Raw genomic sequence first — 11195 nt, forward strand, 5'->3', positions numbered from 1 at the left:
AATATTGTAAAAATGAGTAAAATTAATTTTAAAAAATAAATAAATAATAACTAAATAAAATGAAAGGTAATAAACAAAGTTTATAACCTTAGAATTTTAATGGTTGAAAAAGAGAAGAATTATATACCTCTAATTGACGGATGGTTCATATTGAAGGAACTCACCTATAAATTGAGTTTTTCTTTAATTCATTTCAATCAAGTTATCCAGATAGAATAACGTAATATTTTTTTGAGTAGTTTTCTCCTATATATGTAGAGAGAAGTGTGTTCTCTTTTTGTCAAGAGAGAGTGTTATTGTAGTCTCCTTGTGATAGAGAGAAGTTGTAATTCTCAAAGAAAGTTATTCAATTATTTTCATATTTTATACAAATTTCTAATTTTTCATCTCTATATTTTGCTGTGTCATTTGTCTGGTACCTAACAGTGGTATCAGAGCCTAAGATTGCTGATTAATATTTTCTTTTTTCCGTTGCGAGTTACCGTCTAAAAAAAATGGCAGCAAAGTATTCTTGAAGAGAAGACTTTATACTCTTCGAATGAGTGAGTCCATATCGGCAACGGATCACATCAACAATCTAAATACGCTATTTTTCCAACTCTCATCGTTGGAATATACCATAGCAGAAAATGAACGTGCAGAGCTCTTACTTCAAAGTCTTCCAGATTCATATGATCAGCTTATCATTAACTTAACTAATAATGTTTTGACTGATTATCTTTCTTTTGATGACATGACTGCTGCGGTTCTTGAAGAAGAATCTAGGCGCAAGAATACGGAAGATAGATTAGAGAACTCAAAACAAGTAGAGGCTTTGTTGATGACAAGAGGGAGATCAATGGAGCGTGGTTCCAATGGGAGTCAAAGTAGACCAAAGTCACAAAGTAAGAAGCAGGTCAAATGCTACAATTGTGGTAAGAGAGGGCACTTCAAGAAAGATTGTTGGAATAAGAAGAGTATAGAAAAGGTTCCAGAAGGATCAAGTTCTCAAGGATGTGTTGCGAGCACCTCTGATGATGGAGAAATCCTGTATGGCGAAGCAACAATTGGTTTTAAAGGCAGCAAACAGCTCACGGATGTTTGGATTGTTGATTCAGGAGCAACATGGCACATGACTCCTCATTGTGATTGGTTTTGTACATATGAACCTGTCTTGGAAGGATCGGTGTTTATGGGAAACGATCATGCCTTAGAAATTGTTAGAATGGGTACTGTCAAAATAAAAATGTTTGATGGTTCTATTTGTTCACTTCAAGGGGTAAGACACGTGAAAGGCTTGAAGAAAATTTGTTGTTGATTGGGCAATTGGATGAACTTGGATGTAAGACCCATATTGAAGGTGGGATCTTGAAAGTTGTTAAAGGAGATCTTGTGGTAATAAAAGCAGAAACGATTGCAGCAAATCTATACATGCTTATGGGAGATACTTTGCAAGAGACAGAGGCATCAGTTGCTTTAGCAAGTCAAGAAGAAATGACGATGATATGACATTATAAACTGGGTCACATATCAAAACGAGGCTTGAAGATTCTTGTAGAACGTAATCTCATTCCCAGGCTCAAATCGGTAAACTTACCGTTTTGTAAGCACTGCGTTACAAGCAAGCAACATAGATTGACGTTTGGTAGATCAACTGCTCGGAGCAAGCACATATTGGAGTTGATTCATTCTGATGTGTGGGAATCACCAGAGATGTCCCTAAGAGGAGCAAAATATCTTGTATCATTTATTGATGATTACTCTAGGAGGCTATGAGTGTACCTGATCAAGAAGAAGTCAGACGTGTTTGTGATGTTCAAAGAGTTCAAAGCAAAGTTAGAACTTGAATCTGGAAAGAAGATCAAGTATTTAAGGACAGATAATGGAGGAGAATATGTCGATGGTGATTTTCTAACATTTTGCAAGCAAGTAGGTATTCAACGGCAATTCACAGTTGCATATACGCCTCAGCAAAATGGTGTAGCAGAGCGAATGAATAGGACTCTCCTAGAAAGAGCACGAGCTATGTTGCAAACTGCAGGCTTGGCCAAGTCTTTTTGGGCAGAAGTTGTTAAAACCGCCTGTTATATGATAAATCGGTCACCATCAACTGCAATTGGGTTGAAGATACCAATGGAGATGTGGCAAGGTAAGCCACCTAATTATTCTTCTTTACATATATTTGGTTGTCTTGTGTACGTGATGTACAATTCCCAAGAAAGAACAAAGATGGACCCAAAGTCTAGAAAATGTATATTCTTGGGTTATGCTGACGGAGTTAAGGGGTATCGCTTGTGGGATCCCACTGTCCGCAAGGTAGTTTTCAGTAGAGATGTGATATTTGCAGAAGATGAATTGCAAAAGGAACAAGAGAATGACAGCACTGTTAAAGAGATAACCACTGTTCAAATAGATGATAAATGAAGAGAAAGTGATCTTTCTGAAGCAGAACCACAACACGAAGAACAAGAAGCAGAGGCCAATGACATAGAAGTTTGTCGATCCACTCGACAAAGAAGAACACCATCATGGCACTTAAATTATGTTTTGACAAACCATGATGCATATTGTCTTTTGACAGAAGATAGAGAGCCAACAACTTTTATGGAGGCTATGCGCAATCCAGACACTTCTATGTGGATGACAGCAATGTAAGAAGAAATTGATGCATTACATAGGAACCATACCTGGAAACTTGTTGAACTTCCAGCAGGTCAGAAAGCCATTGGTAACAAATGGGTTTACAAGATCAAACGAGATAGTACTGATCAGGTGGAAAGATATCGTGCTAGATTGGTTGTCAAGGGATATGCTCAAAAAGAAGGGGTTGACTTCAATGAAATATTTTCTCCAATGGTGAGACTAACTACTATTAGAGTAGTTTTGGCTATGTGTGCTGTATTTGATTTACATCTAGAGTAATTAGATGTAAAGACTGCTTTTCTTCATGGAAAACTTGAAGAAGAGATATATATGCTCCAACCAGAATGTTTTGAAGAACAAGAAAAAGAAAACTTCGTTTGCAGGTTAAATAAATCTCTGTACGGTCTAAAGCAGGCGCCAAGGTGTTGGTACAAGAGATTTGATTCTTTCATTATTAGCCTTGGATACAACAGACTTAGTTTAGATCATTGTACCTATTACAAGAGGTCTGGTGATAATGATTTCATCATTCTGCTGTTGTATGTGGATGATATGTTGGTGGTAGGTTCCAACAAAAATCAAATCCAAGAATTGAAGGCACAGTTGGCTAGGGAGTTTGATATGAAAGACTTGGAACCATCAAATAAGATTTTAGGGATGGAAATCCACCGAGACAAAAGGGGTAGAAAGATTTGGCTATTGCAAAAGAATTATTTGAAGAAGATCTTGCAACGCTTCAATATGCAAGAATGTAAGCCAATTTCAACTCCACTTCCTATGAATTTCAAATTATCCTCAAGTATGTGCCCTAGTAGTGAAGCAGAGAAGATGAAAATGTCTCGAGTACCATATGCATCAACGGTGGGAAGCCTTATGTATGCCATGATCTGTACAAGGCCAGATATTGCTCAAGCAGTTGCGGTGGTAAGTCGATTTATGGCAGATCCCGGTAAAGAGCATTGGAATGTTGTTAAGAGGATCCTGAGATACATCAAAGGGACCTTGAATGTTGCATTATGTTTTGGAGGATCATAATTTATTGTCAGTGGATATGTTGATTCAAATTTTACAGGTGATCTTGATAAACAAAAATCTACTACAGGATATGTGTTCATGCTTGAAGGAAGAGCTGTGAGCTGGCTATCTAAATTACAGACTGTTGTAGCTTTATCTACTACAGAAGCTGAATATATGGCAGCTACACAAGTATGCAAGGAAGCTATTTGGATCCAAAGGTTGATGGAAGAACTCGGGCACAAACAACAAAAGATTTATGTGTATTGTGACAGTCAGAGTGCCTTGCACATTGCAAGGAATCCTGCCTTTCATTCAAGAACAAAACACATTGGAGTACAATATCACTTTGTTCGGAAAGTAGTAGAAGAAGGAAGTGTTGATATGCAGAAGATTCACACGAAAGATAACCTAGCAGATGCCATGACAAAACCAATCAACACAGAAAAGTTTGAATGGTGTAGATCCTCATACGGCCTATCAAATACATGAGCAACATGATTTTTAAAATTTATCAAAATTAGTTTTAAGTTGGAGATTGTGAAAATTAGTAAAGCTAATTTTAGAAAATAAATAAATAAATAATAACTAAATAAAATGAAAGATAATAAACAATCCTAGTTTATAACCTTAGAATTTTAATGGTTGAAAAAGAAAAGAATTATATACCTCTAATCGACGGATGGTTCATATTGAAGAAATTCACCTATAAATTGAGTTTTTCTTTAATTCATTTCAATCAAGTCATCTAGATAGAATAACATAATATTTCTTTGAGTAGTTTTCTCCTATATATGTAGAGAGAAGTGTGTTCTCCTTTTGTCAAGAGAGAGTGTTATTGTAGTCTTCTTGTGATAGAAAGAAGTTGTAATTCTCAAAGAAAGTTATTCGATTGTTTTCATATTTTATACAAATTTCTAATTTTTCATCTCTATATTTTGCTATGTTATTTATCTGGTACCTAACAATTATCTTGTCTTTATATAACTATTGTTATTTTATCTTTTTTAATAATATGCTAGTAATCAAGACACCTCCAATACTAGTAGTTAAACTCTGATGCCCTAGATCAAAGATTCAAATAGCAGAGATATGAGCCATTTATTGGATTTTGTCCAATTGACATTGTCCTTTGACGACGGCGGTACAAGATTTCTTTAAAATGGTTGCTTACCAAGCTAGAATTTCATGGCTTTAAGAGAAATAAAAAGCTGTAGTTATAAGTAGCTACAAACTAAGTACTAAAATCTTAATAACCATTTGTGCCGACCTTAATTATAGTTAAATCTTTTTTATTCTTCTCTCTTTTTGAGAAAATGTTAGAAACAAAGAGAGTAATATGACATATTTTTGGTCTGTTGTGCATCGAATTACGTAATATTATATTAGTAAAAATGGTCACCTTTTAGATTAACCGTATGAATGGTCATGCAAAAAAAACGAATATGACTGTACGACTATATAAAACCTTTTTGTGTTTGTGTATTAAAATTAAACTCCATTATTAAATCACTTGTCTTAAAGTTTAAACCGATAGAAAGAGACATATGAATAATCATATCTCTAACAAATAATAGAAGAATTTAAACTTTGGTGAATAACCTGTTTTGAGCTGAGCTGATACAATCTAGATGCAAGGTAGCGTGGTCCAAATACAAATGTTGTGGCTGGTTTATTGCGCCCTTCATCGTAAGTGTAGTGATTATCCAATATCGATCCTGAGTTGCTAAATGCCTTTAAAAAAAGAAGTATCAGTCATCTAAAAAAAAGAAAAAAGAAAAATAATAGAATCAAATTTATACATAACCAATATAAACTTCTGATATTTATTTAACCAAACTAGTGAGTTAATTAGCCACTAAATTAATCTAAGTTAGTTGTAAATGCAGCAATTTATTAGTTAGTAACAAGTCTTTAAATATAATTTTGATCCGCGATAGATTAGTCCTTAGTTTGTTATGTTAGGAGATATGATAGAAACAAAAAAAATATTTTTGTCTTATTCAATTCTTTTAGTTCCAATTTAATTTTGAATAAATAGTCATTTCTGATCATGAAAGATTCATACGTTGACAAAAAACTGACCATGAAAAATTAAAATTCAAGTTATACCCATACAAAATAAGTTTCGTTCGACAAAAATGATCAATTGTTAATTTTTGTTAATGATTCCATAAATACCCCCTCTTCCTCCTCTTCCTTCCTCATCTTCCGTCATAACCACAACCCACCTCCACTGCAAAATCTACCATTCCATTAGATCTACTCCTCTACTCCCACCTTTCCCAAACAGATACATCTTGCCAAAACCATGGTAATATTGTATATCCAATGGTCCATTTCCAGATTTTGAACCTGACATCGACATTGCACTTGGTATTCGATGTAGATGCCGTCGACGATTTCTTCTCGGAGGGAAGTGTGGCCTTGATACCTTCACAAGAAACGTTGATTCTGACCTTTGGTGTCTTCAAATTCCCCATCATGGCCTTCACCTTAGCTTCACCTGCAATGGCAACCCGCTCTTTCACTTCGTGCTGCTCTTCAACTTCGTCACATTGTCGCTCTGCAGCGCCTCATCGGACCTCAAAATCACTGTCTTTAGCATTGTCGTATTCTTTTTTCCATGGCCGAAGGCGAGGACAATGTCGTCTAGGAAGTCGATGTCACCAGAGAGGATCAAGACGGAGATAAAATGTAGGAGAATGAGATGTGTTTGTTAGGGTTTGTGGAGGTTACGCTAATCGCGAATTTTAAGCTGTGTGGAATTAACTCAGACAATAATAATTAACTCAGCAAACAATTAAATCAGAAAACAATAAACTCAAAGAATTATCAATAATCAATACTAATTAACTCAGAAATTAACAATAATAAAAAATAAGTCAATAATTAACTCGAAAATTAACAAGCTAAGATTAACTTAGAGAATTATCAACAATCAACAGTAATTAACTCAGAAATTAATAACAATCAATAATAAGTTAATAACTAACTCAAAAATTAACAAGCTAAGATTAACTCAGAAAATTATCAACAATCAATACTAATTAACTCAGAAATTAACCACAACAAACAATAAGTCAATAATTAACTTGAAAATTAACAAACTTATGCGTTGAATACCGTCGGATTTAGCATCGGCTTTTACCAACAGATTCATTGATGGTTTTGATATAGAATTCGTCAGGTTAAATAATTACTGACGAATTTGTCCGCTGGTAAACCTCATTAGTGGAACGCTGCGTTTTGGTGATCCGCAATGAGTTACCGTCGGATTTAACCACCGATAAATCCGACGGTAACGAGCCTAAAATTTGNNNGCCATAAAATTTGTAGCGCAAATCCTCTTCTCCTTCATTTTGAAATCTCCTCTCTCTCTCTCTCTCTAACCTCTTTTCTCCCACTCTCTTTTTCTCTCTAACCCTTTCCTCTCCCCGCTGCTCCGTTAGCCCAGCCACCGTCAGCGCCTCCTGTTGCCGCCTCCTCTCCTTGCATTATCCCTTCTCCGTGATGACAAATTTGCTAAAGCCGCGCCTCTACTCCTTGAAGAATCTGCACCGCTTTTGTTCTGTGACAAGGAATTTGCTACGCCACTGGCCACCTCCTCCATTGCAAGTAAGTTGGCTGTTTCTGCCATTAGATTTTTTTGAAATTAATGTTTGGATTTTACTGTGAAATTATTTTTAATATATATTTTAATTTCAAATTGATAAAATTTCTGCGAAATTTGTATTTAGAGTTTAAATTATGTTACTGTGAAATTGGGTTTATAGTTTGGATTTTGTTACCTTAGGATGTTGTTACTTTATTATTTTTTTTGTGCCCTAACTTTCATTCATCGTGTTGATGATTGAAATGGTTTTTGTATAATTAGTACTTGCTTTGTTCTTATTATTGCTGAAAACATTATTTCTACAATCTAGTTAAAATTTATCAGTATTTTTATATAGATTTGGTTATCATATGATAATTTAAGAATAAGTTAATTTAGAATTTAGAATTTAGTTATATGTTAATTTAGCATTTAAAATTTTGTTATCATATGCTAATTTAGAATTAAGTTAATTTAAAATTTAGGATCTAGTTATATATTAATTTCGAATTTAGGATTTGGTTATCATATGTTAAGTTAGTGCCTTAGTAAAATGAAATGTTAGTTAGGGTGGATACTTCAAGTTTAGCGTTCGGTAAGTTTAAGCCATTAAAGATAAATTCCTTTGGTAAAGCCTAAATAATTAGTAATTAGCATTTTTTCTGTGACCATATCAAATATTATTATAAAATAAACCTCATGATGATTGGACGAACATGTATAATAATTATTTGTGGAAATTTCTGAGCATAACTCAAACAAAAATATTGCCTTTTTATTGTATAAACTAGTTAATATATTCTGTTAAAAATGTTGTGAATTTAATTGAGTTTTGACTGATATTGTGGATTGAGGTTGGTTAGATTTGTAAAAATCGTAAAGGTGGATACATGTTCAATTTTAGGGGAGGTTATGTCAAATTTTTTTTTGAAATAATATAAATGTTGAAGGATTTATGCTGTATATGTTGAGTAGTGTTAATAATATATTCTCTTTGTAGACATAACGACAGGTAGCAGAGATAGAACGAGTCGGTCTCATGGTCGTGGTGGAGGAAGTGTTTCCACCAGATCTCCAGGGACTGCTCAGTCATTGCACTTTACCTCGACTACTCAGTCGACTCCTGTGACGTCACAGGCGGGTCCAGCAGACCAACAGTTCATCATGGTCCTGAACCCAAACTATGACTCCTTCTGCTACGCTCCCTCCGCCCCCCACAGCTCCAGCGATAGAGCCCGCAGTAGTAGATTACTCTAATGCGTCCCAGCCAGATGTCCCTCCACCACCGCCCATTATACAGATGAGGATTTGGCCTGATGGCATGCAGACGTGAGTACATACTATTTTAATATTTTTTATCCGCAATCTATTTTGAACTTGTTAAGTTTTATGTGTTTGCTAATCTTAAGTTTTTTATTAATAGGTTTGCACCAAACAACAATGCATGTACACATGAGTCTCTAATGTGATTAAGTCCATGTACAACAATGCATGACCGAGCTACACGAAGATCCTTGCCGAGACCAGAGATTGATAGTTTCAAAAGTAGGCGATAAGAACCCAATTTTGTTAAATTAATTGTATTTTAACTGTTTTTATTTTGCCTAACTAATGTTGTTGAATTACTTTGTGCAGGAGAAATTTATCTAGGATAAGAAACATGATATCTTAATCAGGAAGATCTACAACCACCAGGTAGCTAAGCAACTTCAGGAGATGATGTAAGACGTTTGTCAGCTGAGCGACCACCTCATGGTTTAGCTCCATCCAGATCTTAAGAAGGAATTGGATGTCCATTTTAGTATCGATGAGGGGTTCAAGCATCGCCATCTGACAAACAGAGCTAACAGGGCTTCACCGAGCAAGCTGGTATATAGTTTATTTACTAATATTTGTTAATTATTACTTGAATTAATTGTTACTTGATTTATTTTATTAGTTTGTCTCAATATGTGTAGTTTAAGTCGTTGGATTGTGAGGCGACATTGGCAGAGACTTTCAAGTATACCCATATGTTGAAGGCTAACGAGTAGAGATTTACTGATGAGCAGTCTGTGGCTCATTATGTAAGTTTCAATTAACTCTAAATTTGAAATTTATTTGGTTTAAAGTCAATTAACTGTTATCCTATTCACAACATGTGTTACACAGGAGGACTACACGTAGTGATTGGAGGTTGCGACCTAGCAATCTCAGCCGCCTAGTGAGGATGACCCCGCTAGCTCCGATATCTCGGTGGTAGATTCTAATAGGATTTGGCATGAGACCGCATCTGAGCCCTATAAGAATCGTGTCTTCGGGTTGGGTTCGTTCTTTGCCAATAGCCTCCGCATTGGCGCCTTCATCTGTCTTTGCCTCTGTCACTAGTCCTGTCGATCCCGAGGAAGTTGTCGACTTGGGGGAGGAGGTGCAGAAGCTCACACAGGAGTTTCACTAACAAGCTCAGCAGTCTGAGTAGAGGTACAACGAGTTTCTTACATGCGTAGGTGAAGCTGAAGCAGCTAGAGCATTTGTGAGAGCAGATGGAGGTGTACAACGAGCAGATGCACGCTAGAGGCAGCGGCACTGCTGGTACCAACGGCAACACTGCTGGTGGGACACCAACTTTAGCACCTACTCCGCCGCCTCAGTAGGGGGAAGTCAACGACGATTACCGGGATTCATAGGTTTAGAAATTTAATTTATTGTGTCCATTACATTATATTCTACTTCTTTGACTTTTTATTATATTCAGACCATTGATATTTAATAAAATCATTAGTTGATTTCTGGTAATTTTGAATTTCTGTCCTAATTTTGTAACCAAAAATTTTAATTTGACTACTAATTGTGGGCTAATTGTGAAAAAAAAAAAAGAACACAACTACCGTAGGATTTATCGGCGAAAATTTTTTGACAGTAATTGGACACCATAAAACATAATATGGCGCCAAAGTTACCGTCGGAATAATCCAACGGTAATCATCAACTTAGTTTCGTCGTATTAATTGAAAAAATGATGCAAAATTCGCTAGTAATTAGAGTCGGATGAAATAATCCGCCGGTAAAAATTTTCTGGCGCCATTTATATCGTCATATTCAATCCGCCAGTAATTCCGAGGGTACTCAGCTCATTTCTTGTAGTGCTAAGATTAACTCAGAGAATTATCAACAATCAACACTAATTAACTTAGAAATTTACAACAATCAATAATAAGTCAATAATTAACTCAAAAGATTTAACAAGCTAATATTAATTTAGAGAATTAACAATGATCAACACTAATTAACTCAGAAAATTAACTCATACAACAATAAACTCAGAAAATTAACAACAAAAAATAAGTCAATAATTAACTCAGAAAATTGACAATCAATCATGACACCATCAACTCTAAAAAAACCCTAAACTACATCCTACCTAACCTAACATTATTTAATTTCTAATTACACTAAATTAATATAACAAATAAACCTAATCGCACACATCATAAAAAAATTTAATCAAGAATTTAATAAAATTCTTAATAAAATCCTAAACAAACATAAAAATCTGAAAAAAAAAAAAACACAAAAATTATAGAAAAATTACCTCTGATGGTAGCTATAAGATAGTAGAATCGTGGTGGTGACAGGAGGTGGTAGTGAAACCTATGGTGGTGGAGCTAGGTTTAGTAATATACCAAACAACCAAAAAGAAAAATGAACAACAACCTTAATTAACTTTGACACAGTGGGACTCAGCTGTGGCGACAGTTACCCGATGACAACCTCCGAAGGTAAGGGACACCAACAGCGCACTGGAGGCTTTCCACGGAGGCTCCAACAGTAGTGATGATGTCATGTTGATCTGCGATGACAATAGGCTAAGCAGCGGCGACGTTAGATTCGGGGGTGGCGCAACAACCTTCTTCAATGGGGAGAGAGAGAGAGAGAGAGAGAGAGAGAGAGAGAGAGAGAGAGAGAGAGAGAGGGGGTGTGTGTG

The 11195-nt window shown here is 35.5% G+C and overlaps 1 protein-coding gene across 2 annotated transcripts in view; it reads right to left on the reverse strand.

Annotated features, from left to right (window-relative positions):
• The window catches only part of LOC107624364 (methylesterase 3), a 14669-nt gene that overhangs the window by 1108 nt on the left and 2366 nt on the right, over window positions 1-11195 (reverse strand). Inside the window, exon 2 of one of the 2 annotated variants that reach the window (XM_016326862.2) lies at window positions 5239-5370. The exons of the other annotated variant lie outside the window; for it this stretch is intronic. Coding sequence (XP_016182348.1) covers window positions 5239-5370 — 132 coding nt within the window. The remainder of the gene's footprint in view (window positions 1-5238; window positions 5371-11195) is intronic. 2 annotated transcript variants of the gene reach the window in all.

The sequence above is a fragment of the Arachis ipaensis genome, chromosome B10 (assembly GCF_000816755.2).
Source record: "Arachis ipaensis cultivar K30076 chromosome B10, Araip1.1, whole genome shotgun sequence".
Classification (NCBI taxonomy): Eukaryota; Viridiplantae; Streptophyta; class Magnoliopsida; order Fabales; family Fabaceae; genus Arachis; species Arachis ipaensis.